The sequence below is a fragment of the Aspergillus brasiliensis genome (assembly GCF_001889945.1).
Source record: "Aspergillus brasiliensis CBS 101740 unplaced genomic scaffold ASPBRscaffold_8, whole genome shotgun sequence".
Classification (NCBI taxonomy): Eukaryota; Fungi; Ascomycota; class Eurotiomycetes; order Eurotiales; family Aspergillaceae; genus Aspergillus; species Aspergillus brasiliensis.
This window is the reverse complement of record NW_027137449.1, coordinates 614916-628316: the sequence shown is the minus strand read 5'-3', so window position 1 is coordinate 628316 and position 13401 is coordinate 614916. Positions and strand designations below refer to the sequence as shown.

Genomic DNA, 13401 nt, shown 5'->3' with positions numbered 1-13401 from the left:
CGTCTAGTCGGTTTAGAGTAGGTCTATGCTGCAGTTGACAGGGATCGCTGGATGGTGAATGGTGTGATAATGATACTACGTAGTAGTGTGGTACTGGTGCTTACTTCCAGCTTCTGCTTAGAAATGCTGGTACTCAAGAAATGCTTAGAAATACACTGAATATTTCCTTGATTCCTGAAGTAGCGGTATTCATCTCCGAGGTGTACGAGATACTAGTAGTCTACGATGCAATCAGAGACCTATAGCAGACGCGTAACCATACATTTAGTATATACAAACATCAGCGCATCAGACAAACAAGACAACCGTTATCTATTTACTATCACCGAAGATATTGGCAGGAGCAGGAGCATAATCAAGTTAAGCTATAAACAGAACCACATGCTTACGAACTGCCAGGTCCTCCCAGCAGCGCAAAGCGGCGCACAATACTGGGACCAATCTCGTCGTACTCCGCCTTAGTGTGGCAGTAGCTGCGGAACTCCGGCGTCTGTCCCAGCAAGCTACCTCCGAACCACGGTCCATGGCGCTGTCTCTTGTGTGTCACAACCGCCACGTCCAGTCCACCACTTCTGGCGCCTCCGCTGCGCGCCTCCGAGGCCCGAATGCGTGCATCCACCAAATGACGAATGTCACGCTGGAGACGCCGTCCAAAGTCCTTGTACAGCGTAGATCCACCGGACAACACGATGTTCTTGTAAAGACCCCTTCTCACATCGATAGGGGAAGACTGGATCACGCCATCGACGACATTCGGCAGGGGAGTCAGGAAGTCCGATGAATAGATCTCGGGGTTGAAGAAGATCTCCGGCGCCAGGAACCGTTCGTAGCCCACATCGATGCTCACGGTCCGGCCGTTGGGCGAAGTCACAGTGTGCTTAAGGAGGCGGTCTGGCTCACGGTCGTAGCGGGCGAATTCCTTGACAATATCGGGGCACACGTAGCAGTACTCCTCCTTGACTTTCTCGGCCGTCTTCAGACTGCTATCCGGCTCACCGCGGTCACGGAGCAAGCTCTGGACAAAGTAGGTGATATCACGACCGGCAATGGGTATACTCTTGATCGATGATCCGATGACGTAGCCTTCGGCGACAGGAATAACGTGTGTAACACCATCACCGGAATCAATGACGGTTCCAGTGAGGGAGCGGTCGGTCACTTTCGAGGAGGTCCACGAGGCAGCCAGGGCCAACACAGCCTGGACGGCAATGTACAGACCGGCACAGTTGAAAGACTCGAACATGATCTCGGCGGTGTTCTCACGGTTCTCGGGGGGGTTCAAGGGCTATTTCCACCATCTTCGGTCAGCATCTCATCCGTTGAAGCGCAATTGGAACGAGCTCGGTCTTACCGGCTCAGTAAGGAGGAAGTAGTGGTCCTCCGGCTCGACGCGCAAGTACTTGAAGATGGAATTCGACCAGAACCGCTCCATGTGATCCCAGTTCTCAATCTGACCGTGGCGAATCGGGTAGTTGATCGCATAGCCGGGCCCGTTGGCCGCTGCCAGAGCTTCATCGCCAATGAAGAAGTCCAAGTCCTCTGTACCACGCTTCGCGGACAGATGGGAGCCTGCCCCACCACCGCTAGCTAGGAAAGACGGTTTGTTCGCAACAGGAGGTCTACCGGCAGCGGAGGAGCCAGCGCCTCCGGCACCAGCTTTAGTCGCAATGGCGGTGGGAAAGACGAAAGAGGGTGAATCGTTACCGGCGAAACCTGGAGACTTGTCAGCCTGGAGCTTGGAGGCGGAGCTCCACGTGGAAGCCATCAGGAGTCCTACCAAGCTTGGAATAGCCGGTACCGCTGAGCAGAGAGAACGAACAAGTTAGTGAGCGCTCAAGTACAGTGTGATCTGGGGATGGTGAAATGCATACTTGTCCATGACAACGGCCGGAGTCTGGGAGGCCATGACTGATGATGTGGAGCACACGCACACTTCCCCTGATCACTGGCCGGGCAAAGAAGGAGATGGGAAGAGAGGAATTAGACGATTGAACGGGATCGAAGGGATGAGAGCGCAATCATCCAAGGTCTCCGCCAGGAAGGATGGGCGAGGATTAGCACGAGGAAGACGATTGGAGGGGAAGAGGGGGGGGTTAAGGGACGGAGATGGAGATGGAGGCGGGCAGCAAGTAAGTTCGCTCTCTCCGTGCAGGCGGTTGGAATGCCTGGATTCCCTGCCTAAGAACTGCGGCTGCCCCATACTTTACGGGTAACGACGTCACGTTTGGTATGGTACACCCACTGCATCCACAATACACAGTTGATATTTACCTTCAAATGGATTAAATATCACTCCTTTGGGTGAAAATATTTACCAGCAATGCATTGTCAGGGAGTATCCTAGTTCCTGTAGTGTACATCTCATGTGACTCCTTCCATTGGGTGGTGAATTGCTTCTCTTCTTGAAGCTGAAGTGTAGACAGACCATCTTTGTGATGTTCATGAAATAAGTAACCACTCCTCAGGAAACTACCTCCAATGCAGTTGTTGAGGAAGGAACTTGATCCAATGATCCCATCCAATTGTTTGGGCTTCACCATCCCCCTTCTTCTATACCATTAATACCTACAATATCCTTAAAATAGCTTCGCTTGATCATCCCCACTACCTGATTCCTATCCTAACTTCCCTCCTTCCTCTCCCGCTCGACATCCTAGGTGATCATTTTTACTATATCAAACCTATCCTTAACCGTGATATCACCTTTTCGCGACTTCGTTCACGACAATACGCTGCCTGATCTCAAGAGAATCACCAATCGTCCCGCCAGCTAGGTGAGAGCAAGAGACCCGCGTCTTCCTGTGAACACTCAATTTTTTTTCTTTCGTGTGTTGACGAGTCTACCTGCTTCTCCTTTTCATCCTCTCTTCGTCCCCTCTTCTGCTCTCTTCTACCCTCTTCATCCCTGCTGCGATTCCAAACCAAACCTGCAAGTCGGAATTTACCAGAACCACGGAGAGTTCCTCAAGGAGTGAGTTGCCCGGGCCTCCCGCCCTGAAGCACTCACGGGCTCCCAGACTGCGTCGTCTTCTCCAGTGCTTTACAAGGTTGCGTTTCTCAGCTAGCCTCAGAGTGCTGCAACTGAATTCCAAAATGAATCGCTCAAGAGCAGGCGGAGATATCTCTGCCATCTTCGTCCATGCAGGGGCGGGCTTTCACGCTCCGCACAATGAGAAAGCGCATTTGGAGACCTGTGAGAAGTGAGTTCTACAAGCCCAGTTTACACCTTTGCAGGCTCAGGTCTGAATCGAGCTAACGATGAGCAGAGCGGCGAGAGTAGCAATGTCGATGCTGAAGAACGGTGGATCGGCCGTCGACGCTGTGGAGATCGCCATCATGATGCTAGAGGATAGCGAAATGACTAACGCAGGCTACGGTAGCAACCTCAACCTGGAAGGTACTGTCGAGTGCGATGCTACTGTTGTGAATCATCTAGGACGCAGTGGTGCGGTGGGTGCTGTCGGTCGTGAGTAACTCAGTTCTATTCCCAAATTGATCTCTAGGGTCAACTATTCAGCGCTAACGACCTGGTGTAGAGGTCAAGAATCCCATCTCCCTTGCACGGGTCATCCTTGACGCTTCTTCCAAGCCGCTCTCGCTGTCACGAGTACCTCCAAACTTCCTGGTGGGACAGGGTGCCACGGATTTCGCCTACGAACACGGGTTGGTGGTGCTGCCCCCTGATGCCCTAGTAGCTCCGTCGGCACGAGAAAGGTGGACTCATTGGAGGAGGGATCTGGAAGCTGCTACCCTCCGGGAGAGAAAGCAGTCTGGAGAACATGACCGCCAGAGATTGCACTTTCGCCGACCCTCCACGGTGAATCCAGCCCAGCTGCTCTCTGCGGCGTCGAGCCCAGGACCAGCCCCGGTGATTGGGGGAGGCACTCAAAGTACGAAGAGCACACCCACTGCAGACCCACGACTTGGTCGCCAATTCAATGTTATTACGCCACCAGCAGGTTCGCACTTATCGCCCTCCATTTCGCCCAGGGTCAATGACGGCAAGCAAACCGATGGTGCGCGGTCCGCTGCTCACGATAGCTCGTCTCATGCGGAAGCTCCCCATAGCGTCGACGCAATGGACATCGACCGAGTCAACGATACCGTCGGCGCAATAGCTATAGACAGTCAAGGAAATATCGCAGCAGGCTCCTCTTCCGGAGGCATTGGGATGAAGCATCGCGGGCGGATTGGCCCTGCCGCGCTTGTCGGTATCGGGACTGCGGTCATCCCCGTGGATCCTAACGATTCAGAGGCGGCCTGCGTTGCGACTATTACTTCGGGAACCGGGGAGCACATTGCAACGACCATGGCCGCCAGCACTTGCGCGTCACGCATTTACCATAGCCATCGAAAACGTAAAGAGGGCGGCTTCGAAGAGGTCACCGAAGAGGAGGCCATGAGAGCGGTTATTGCCGACGATTTCATGGGTACTAATCACCCATCTACATTCGAAACTTACAAGCTAATAGCTATGCTAGGACATCCGGGCGTCAAGGGCAGCATCTGTAATGGCGCCATTGGCATCCTTTCGGTCAAGAAGACGGTCGACGGAGTGTTCCTCCACTTCGCCCACAATACAGACTCTTTTGTAAGAAGCTCCGCATCATATCAGGTCAATACTAATCTACGTCAGGCCCTTGCATCCATGAGTAGCGTAGATAAGAAGCCTGTGTGTGTCATGTCTCGCAATGGCGGGGGCGGCAGCATTGCCCAGGGTGGCCGCGCCTGCAGAGCCAAAAGGTATTTGATGTTGACTAATGTACAGATCAAACTAAGCTGACATTATCAGACCCAAGGTCCTGTCTAAATAGAGGCTATCCGGCGTCTTCTGTACTATGTGCAATCCTGACCTTCGTCAGCGTTCCAGCGCTTGTTTCCGGGTCGATGACGTTCGCCGACAGAATGATCGAGTGCAGTGCCGGCCACGCCCCGTCCGTTTGGTTGTCAAGTGTCAGCGTACATCCAGTTTAAAGCGAGGCCGCACGGGTCCTGAGTATGGATACAGGGACGAGTAGTCGTTTGCTTATTTCGAGCCGAAGATACCGAATAAACAAGTATGCATTGGCAATTCCCGTCCATCCATCCCGTAGCCAGTATGTAGGCAAATCCCTCTTTCCCACGTAGTCATTTCCACCAAAGACGCTCACGGCCCTGGCGTTGGCGTAGGAGTAGGCGTCCCCGCCGCAGACACCCCATTCCCCTTGACCTTCTTCTTCTTCTTCTTCCTGGCCACCACCGCCGGCTTCGCCCCATAATCACTAACATCCAACCGACTCCCACAAGTCAAACACACGCCATCCCCCAACGGCTCACAAAAGATACTCAAACAAATCGAACACACGAACCCAACATCCACAACCCTCCGATGACAAAAACACGCCGCCCGAAAATCCACATCCACGCGCGTAGGCAGCACCAAATGCCGTCTACTCCTCTGATCCGGTAGAAACGCCATCATCAAGTACTGCAGTAATCCCTTCGGCTCATCCAACGCCATGTACACACCCTTCGTCGCGTCCGACGCCTGTTGCAGGAACACCGCATCACCTGACACTTTACACACATCGATGGGGATATGTAGCCTTTGGCAAGCGAAGATGGCATTCATAATCGGGATGTATTGATGCGCTGAGCCCGTGGAGCTTGAGACGGAGAGAATGAGGATGCGCGATTGGAGGGTCGATTCTGCGCTTGCTCCTCCTTTGGTATTTGATGTGGATGTAGAGGTTGATGAAGGGTCATTGGGATTAGTAGTGTCGATGTCTCCGCCGTGCGCTTCATTCCATGCTAATGTGCGGCGGTTGATGTGGCTTAGAGCGAGGGTTAATGCGCCGGCCATCATGGTTGAGGTGGTCGATTGGAGGGTTTGTGGTGTGGTTTGCGTCATTAGGTTGTGGAGGTGCGAGGAGACTTGTTCTTCGACGATGCGGAAGGGACGGTATTTGTTGTTGTTGATGGTTGAGGGTGCTTGTGCTTGTTGAGGTGGCATGGAGATGTCGCCGTCGGCGTCTAGCGTTGTGCCTGTGCTTGTGCTTTGTTCAACCGGGTATAGCCATGTTGCTTTCTCGGTGTGTGAGGATACTACGGCTACTTCGTTGGCGTAGTTGCATGCTAGGTGGGCGTTGATGAAGACGAGGATGTTGGCGATGGCGGTAGAGAGGGGCAGGGAGGGGTTTAGGAGTGCCCAGGCGTGTGGGTTGGTGTCGATTATGACGGTTAGGAGGGAGGGTGGGCGGTCTATATTTGGTTTCTTGTTAGTTTAAAGGTTGATATTGATATTGGTATCGGGATCGGCGGAGGGGGATGGTGATGGTGATGGGGTTGTATGTGGTGGGTGAACGTACCGTGGGCGCTGGTTTCATAGTGTTCTGTTGCGTCGATGGTATTCATTTTGTGTACGTGTTTAGTGTAGGAGATTGAGGCACGTAAGTCGAATTAGAAGAAAATCTGAAGCTGCTGGTGTCTAGGGCGTATACATTGTCGAGTGGAGGTGAGCTCGGAGAAGTATGCGGTGCGGCGGCGGTCCGAGAGCTTCGTGTCCGCGTGGTGGTTGTGTGGTTATGAATATAAGCTCGGAGGAGCTCTGCTGGACAAGCTGCAAACTTAAAATAAGTGAGGAAGCTGCGTTCGATAGCCGGTGAGTTGAAAATGACCGATCGAGAATTTTTGTAGAGTTGCGATTACTTCGGACGCCGCACGGAGCTGGAAGATCTCCGGCGCACGTGATCTATACTGCGGAATGCACCGATACAACGTTGCAGCCGAGATACGAGCCTACATTTTCAAACATAGGTGCAAGGTAATTATCCAACTAATAACCGGAATGCATTCAACTATATCTTCCAAAGCCTAGCAGATAGTCTAAATAACGCGCTATTTATCGAGGGTTAGATGTAATGGCCTCCGGCTTCACATGTAGATGGTCATCTTTCTGCTCCGTTTGGTTCAACACGGGAATGTTGAGTGACTCCTTCAGAGAACCAGACGTCGCTTTGGCCAGGGGACTAGGCTGCGGCGAGACGCCTGGCGTGTCGCCCTTGCCCTGGTGTTCTGTGAGACCTTTACGAATGGCGAGAACCGAGTCCACGATGACAGCGTCAATACCCTCCGCCACTTGGAGCTGCGTAAATAGTCAGTACTAGATTGAAGACACAACTGTTAGGGGACAACATACCTTAACACTCTCTGGGTCGTTGTTGATGGCGCCATACGACACACAGACCAGACCAGACTCCTTCACGACCCGGACCAAACGCGGGCAAAGCACTAGCGCTTCGGCCTGCGAGACAACGCCCAGCAGGTTCCAGCGGGACGCGAAACGAATCGCTTCCTGCAAGCTGCTGGCACGAATATCGCCAACAGGCGAAGCACCAGAGTCCGTCAAGAAGAGGACCGGAATGGACGGCTGCTTGAACGAGAGCAGCAGGCAAATATCCGGGTTGAAGCTGGAGAAGATCATGTTACGGCCCTGACCCATGTCGTAGACCTTGGTAAGAACCGTGTCCACGAAGGAATTCAGCTCCACCGCATACGTGTCCATCTCCTCTTCCTCGCTCTCATGGAGCATAGGATATTCTGGCGATCTAGGTCAGATCGTCGTGTAACTGTTCTTTCATAGGAAGAGGTACTCACTAAGTTCGATATTGAATCCTACCGACTTGGGCAGCTTCTGGAATAACTCCGCCAACGTGGCAAATGGGGCCTGGATGTGGTTGCCGCGGCTGTTGCCCTTGAAGCCCTTCTTCTTGAAATCACGGGTATGCTTGATCTTCTCGTTGAGTTCGGTAGGGTCATACTCAGAACCGCCTACGGACATCGACCGCTGACGGAAGGAGGCCATCCCCTCTCCAAGGCCGTCCGTACCCGGGATTGGGGATCCCGGCCTGCGAATCGGACCCTTGTCGCCCAACTGGAGGAATTGCTCTAAGGTGAGGGTGTGGACGGGCGCGTCGATACCCGTCTCGCTGACGAGGAAATCATGGTAAATGACAGGAACATGATCCTTCGTGAGCTGCACATCAAACTCCACGTAGGAAGCGCCCAGGTTCGCGGCAGCGATGAACGACTGGACAGTATTCTCGCCCAGCTGCAACGAGTTCCGACTGGCCATGTTTTTGCCCAAACCACGATGTCCGATCACCATCGTGGAGCTCATACTCCTCCAGTAGGTCTGTTCTCCCGTAACCGTCATGTTGGGATGCTTAAAAGGCGTAATGATGAGAAAGTTGAAGGTCACCGAACCAATGACCTCAAGGGTGTCGGCAGCCACGATGGGGACTGTGGAGTCCCCCTTAAGGTTGATACGGTGCGATCCCACCGATGGCTTGATGCTGGACAGCAAGGCGACACCACGCCCGACGACCTTGTCTTTCGAGCCAGCGTACGTTGGGATTAGATCGAAAAGGAGTCTCACTTTCGTCGCGTCGGCGGCATGGAAGACAATGGGTTCGGTGGAGATGTTCTCCTGGACAGGGAGATCGATCACTTCCGGCTCTCCGTGAGCTCCGCTGGCAGAGACCACCAGAGACAGAGCAGTGTCCAGTTGCGTGGAATGCGCATTCTCCATCGGGATACGGTCAAGGTTGACTGCTGCCGTATGCGCCCGCATATCCATGGTTCCCAAGCTAACCAAGATCATGGACTCATCAGTAAGATACCGGTGTCCAAAGGTCTTGATAGGCTCTGCGTTCCGGAGAGCGCTCGCGGCAGGAGTGCCGTTTGACCTTCTCTCGACAAGCGACGACAGGGGAGGAGAGGGCGGTTCAGAGGCCACGGCGGGCACAGGGATCACTGGCTCCGCTTCACTAATATCCGGCGGGGAAGTGACCTTTGCAAGACACCGAGCGATGTCAAGGTGACCTCTCAGAGATGCGTGCTCCTTCGCGGTCCAGCCAGAGGAGTCGCATCTCTCCAAATTGGCACCGGCCTCGATGAGCAACTCGACTACACCCAGCGCTCCATCAACACAAGCGATAAACAAAGGAGTCCAGGAGTATGTGTTTTCCGCAAGCTCCGTATCCGCCTTTTGTTCGCTGTTGCCATCCAGCAGGATCTTGGCGCATTTATCATGGCCGAACCGGGCTGCGACATGAAGCGCAGTTTCGCCTTGTTCGTCCTGATAGTTGATATCCACGCCGGCCTCGACCAACAGCCTTACAATGTCCACAAAGTTGGCCTTGGTGGCCAAGGCAAGCACTGCGCTGGACCGTGAGACTTGCTTGCGGATCTTCGCCTTGTCCTTGTTGGCACCATGCCAATTCTCTGCCTCGAGAAGAGCACGGGTCGTCAACGGATGACCCCCGACAACACTCAGATGCAACGGAGCCCAGCCATCATTGTCCTGCCAGCGCGGACTATCGATGCCCTCGGTGACATCAAACAAGTCCCATGCCTGCAAATGCTCGATGATGACTTCGCAGACAACCTTGAATCCATACTGCGCCGCATAGTGTAGCGGGGTGCGTCCAGCAATGTCCTTGGCGATGAGAGCACCTCGTTGATTGGGCTGGAGCTGATCCAAGAGATGTTGCAGAAGCGACACAGAGGGATCGGATCGATCCAGGTGACTGGGGTGGTCCGCCTCCATCACGACTGGGCGAGGAGGCTGAAGGGTCGGCAGGGCAGCGGGAGTGATGTAGTTGGACGTTTCCAATGGGAAGTCTAGGACCATGGACGCAGACTGCTCCGAGTCTGTGGTAGATTGCGCCCGGCCAATCGAGATCACCAGGCGATGAATACAATTGCGCCTGTTGATATCATCCTCTTCGTCCAGAGAGTCCATGCGACCCAGAAGGACGGAAATGCAGCTGGTGGAACGGTAGTAGATGGACCGTTGAAGAAGGCTGTTCAGGACCTTAGGGTATACATCTTCTCCCGACTCATCTGCCGCCGCTTTCAGGGTTTCGATTAACTCCAGCAGAACATGGGTATCATCCTTGCGCAGCGCCTCATCGACGGTCAGAAGCATGCTCGTAGGCAAGTTTAGGTTCGGGCGTGCGGGGCCCTTTTTCAACGACAAAGAGGAGCGCGTGGAGCTCGCATCGTCGTTGATCTTCTGCTCACCCAGGATGGACAAACGATCATTGATCTTCTTCAACGCGTCAGTCACCCGGGTGTTCGACGCGAACGGCGCCGGGTCGACCTTGGTCTCCAGATATTTCTGCTGCGCTTGAGCGCCAACCTTCTTGTCGAGCTTCTTGGTGATCTTAATAAATCCTCGACGGTTGACCTCGCCGTACCACTGCAATTTACGCAGCTGGCCCCGCAGTTCCAGCAAGGCAGCCAGCAGGTCTTCGACGTCCTCGGAATCCAATCGCTGACCACCATCCAAAGACTGTCCATATCTGTCCTCCAGCAACTTCAGACGGCGGGAGAAATCGGCGTACTTCTTGTTGTAAAAGTAATCGACATCCTCGAGATTTCGATCGAGGGAGTAGAAGAAACCTATGCGACAAGGGTTAGGGAAATTGCATTGCAATGAGAACGACGCAATCATCAGAAAAACGACTCACCAGCAAGGTCCGCCTCCTCGCCAGCCTTCACATTGTCCGCCGCAGCCTTAATGAGCTTCTTCAGGGCCTTGTACCTGATATAGGAAGAGCTCCACTCGGGGACCATGTTCCGGGGTAGATTGCGTCCGAACTTCATCTTGACGAAATTGTATGCAAATTGTATCGAGCGGTTTGTAGGAGAGTAACCAATAGGAAGAGACTCTGAGAGGGAAATATATAAATCTGGAATCTAAATGCCACGACTTTCTCGCTTCAGTGAGATTCAGGCCAGACAGACTTTAACCCACGAACCCAACAGTAGCGATGCCACGTAGATCAAATATTATCGGACGGATAGATCCGGGGAAGACAAAAGGAAAAGGACAGGTGAAGCTTGAAGGAGAACAGCGCCATGTGTCAGTTCTATTGCGAAGACATGGAGAACGGTAGAGGAGATAGCTGAGATCTGGGAGGTGGAAAACCTGAGGAATCGGGGCGAGTTCAGGGACAAGCCGTGGCTCGGAGAGGAAGGTATTAAAGAAGAAAAAGAAGAGGAGAAGCCAAATAAGGCGAAGGAATTAGTGTGGTTCAGAGGAAGGATGAAAGAAAAGCGCAATTCATATACTACTTTGATAGTCTGGCGAATCCCGATAAAGGAGGCCAACCGACGGAACCTATCAGCACGTGCTCAAAGGGTCGGATTTTGTAGCTTCGAGAAGGTCCAGCAATTCCGGCTGCACCCCAACAAGCAAGCAGCAGAAGAAGAGAGGGAATCAGAGGGGCGAGCAAAGGGCCGAGGCCAAATAGTTCTTAAGTCTAAGGCGGTGCTAGCGAATTTCGCTAGTTAGTTAGACTTAAGACGGTCTCCATCGTGACTAACCACCAGATAGATACTTCTAATCCAACTCCACTTGGCGACGTAAGAGGCAGTCCAGGCGACTCACCTCGACTTTGTCCAGACTGTTGGCCATTAATGGCCGGATGCTGGATCTGCTGCCCGGCGGACGCGCTCTGATTTGCCCGCGGGCGCTGGGCGGATGAGCGGTTCGAGGTTCGAACCACCGGATGAAGCAATGCAAAATTCGAGTTTGCAAGGCACGGGATGTTGTGCCAATCTGAGAGCTCAAATGGCGGTAAATAGATTGGATGCAATAATGGGGGCAATCTGGAAGATGATTATTTTTTTTCTTTGGGTGAGACCACCGGTAGAGGGAAGCTAATCCCTTTCACTGCACGAGTAAGGAGCAACGAGTAACTGGATCAACGGATCACCACTAGGAAAGGACCGGATCTTGCAAAGATGCTTCTTTCATCTCCATCCAACTCTGAAACTGGTTACTAGCAGTTCAGTAACTGGATACTAGTTAACTCTGTAACAATCCCGTCAGAGTGAGGTTAGTATCAGCAAAAGCATCCCCACCCTATATATAGCCGGGTGACCCGCCACCCACTCCTAAGGGCTGAAAGGATCCAATCATTTCAAGATCGTGAGATATTATTCGCCCAGTGGAGGGAAGGGGAAGAGGGCTCATGATCATCATCATCACCACCCTCTCCGTCTCGCTCTTCCCAACACCGCTTTCTCTTGGAGTTTTGGGGGGCGCAGGAAGATGATGGGCTGGAAGGGGGAGGGGAAAGGGACGAAAGGGGGGAGGGGCCACATTGTGTGGGGGAAACTTCAAGGCTGGGCAAGACGAAAGGAAAGCAAATAACCATTCAGCATCGCGGAATGAAGGAGGTACGGGGATGAGAGTGGAAACTTGGCCTGCGTGGAATGGATGGAAAGAAGTGGGAATTCGACCTCGATGCACGTCACATGCTCCCTCCTCAAGTTGTCGGTGAAGTTCAGTTCTTGAAACTCCGACTAATTAGTAAAGAGTACTTGATGCGTTCCTGAATTTGTTTCTCCTTCCTCCGATATCATTACTAGTATCGTGACCACCCTTCGGAGGGTTAATAGTCTTTTGGGGGATGGCAGTGATTGATCAGGTTTCGTATATAATGAAAGTAACTACGGAGTATATTACTAGGTTATTTAGTTAATGTGTTTACCTATGACTACTCTGAATTAGGTGGGAAGCAAACAATGTACTATCTGCCAATCTGGCCATCCACCTCCGACGCCATCCCCTCCGATGTAACTATCACTTGTTGATTGATCATCTCACTGATCCACTCATCCATTCAGCTCACTTCGCAACGATCGACCAGCGGGAAAGCTTATCATCTGTCACTTGTTCTTCCCTTCCCCTCCATAACGGATCCCCTGCTTGTTGTGTAGACTAGCAAGACTAACTACATACCACTAAACATTAGCTGAAGGGCTAGTGTCAGCCATGATTCAAGTCCATGGATATTCCACCAGGTATCATGGACATCGTCTCGTAGCTTCTTTAGTACCATATCGACGTTCTCGGCTATCAGCGGCATCCCAAACATTCTCTAATAGACTGCAATGAATATTCATTCCTGAAGTCCGAGATAATCCAGGAACACCCAAATTCCAACTATAACATAATAAGCATCTACACGGGACATGGATCCTATGATGGTGAGCCCCGCTCCAAGGTAGCATGCTTTGGCGTCGAGGCCAGTGCGACACCATCCCAACAACCACCGATTCCTATCAAGGCTGACTGCAGAGACAAAGGATCCGGTCGTTTCCGAACGGCACACTCGTGTCCCGAGGATGGATGTGATACCCTCAAAAAACCGCGCATTACATCGTGAGTATCATTCAGCTAGAACTAGTAGACAATCACTTGGGTAAAAATCAGACACGGCTACCATCCTGTCCGTCGCAACCCCCCGGACCATAATCAACCAGGTCTATGGTGAATTCCCATATCGCTTGAAATTCTTGTCGACAATGACCCGGACACCAATCCCACGCTCAGAAACAATCCAG

The 13401-nt window shown here is 52.7% G+C and overlaps 4 protein-coding genes across 4 annotated transcripts; 2 read left to right on the top strand and 2 right to left on the bottom strand.

Annotated features, from left to right (window-relative positions):
• Positions 1–165: 165 nt before the first annotated feature.
• ASPBRDRAFT_44667 (actin-related protein 3) lies at positions 166–2207 on the bottom strand. Its single transcript, XM_067625251.1, has 4 exons — positions 1872–2207; positions 1778–1800; positions 1352–1713; positions 166–1285 (listed from the first exon to the last, which is right to left on the bottom strand). The coding sequence occupies exons 1-4, from the start codon at positions 1904–1906 to the stop codon at positions 386–388; spliced, it is 1320 nt and encodes a 439-aa protein (XP_067477738.1). The 5' UTR covers positions 1907–2207; the 3' UTR covers positions 166–385.
• An 886-nt stretch (positions 2208–3093) lies between these two features.
• Positions 3094–4783, top strand: ASPBRDRAFT_128684 (threonine aspartase 1; the record flags this gene model as incomplete). The annotated part of the gene is made up of 5 exons (XM_067618080.1): positions 3094–3200; positions 3267–3466; positions 3537–4430; positions 4482–4591; positions 4637–4783. 5 exons carry the CDS (start codon positions 3094–3096, stop codon positions 4781–4783), a joined length of 1458 nt encoding a protein of 485 aa, XP_067477737.1.
• Positions 4784–5146: 363 nt separating this feature from the next.
• ASPBRDRAFT_197196 (TFIIH/NER complex subunit TFB4) lies at positions 5147–6393 on the bottom strand (the record flags this gene model as incomplete). The annotated part of the gene is made up of 2 exons (XM_067621066.1): positions 5147–6240; positions 6348–6393. The coding sequence occupies 2 exons, from the start codon at positions 6391–6393 to the stop codon at positions 5147–5149; spliced, it is 1140 nt and encodes a 379-aa protein (XP_067477736.1).
• A 6186-nt stretch (positions 6394–12579) lies between these two features.
• Positions 12580–13331, top strand: ASPBRDRAFT_31385 (uncharacterized protein; the record flags this gene model as incomplete). Its single annotated transcript, XM_067622893.1, has 3 exons — positions 12580–12630; positions 12969–13219; positions 13271–13331. The coding sequence occupies 3 exons, from the start codon at positions 12580–12582 to the stop codon at positions 13329–13331; spliced, it is 363 nt and encodes a 120-aa protein (XP_067477735.1).
• Between the last annotated feature and the right edge of the window lie 70 nt (positions 13332–13401).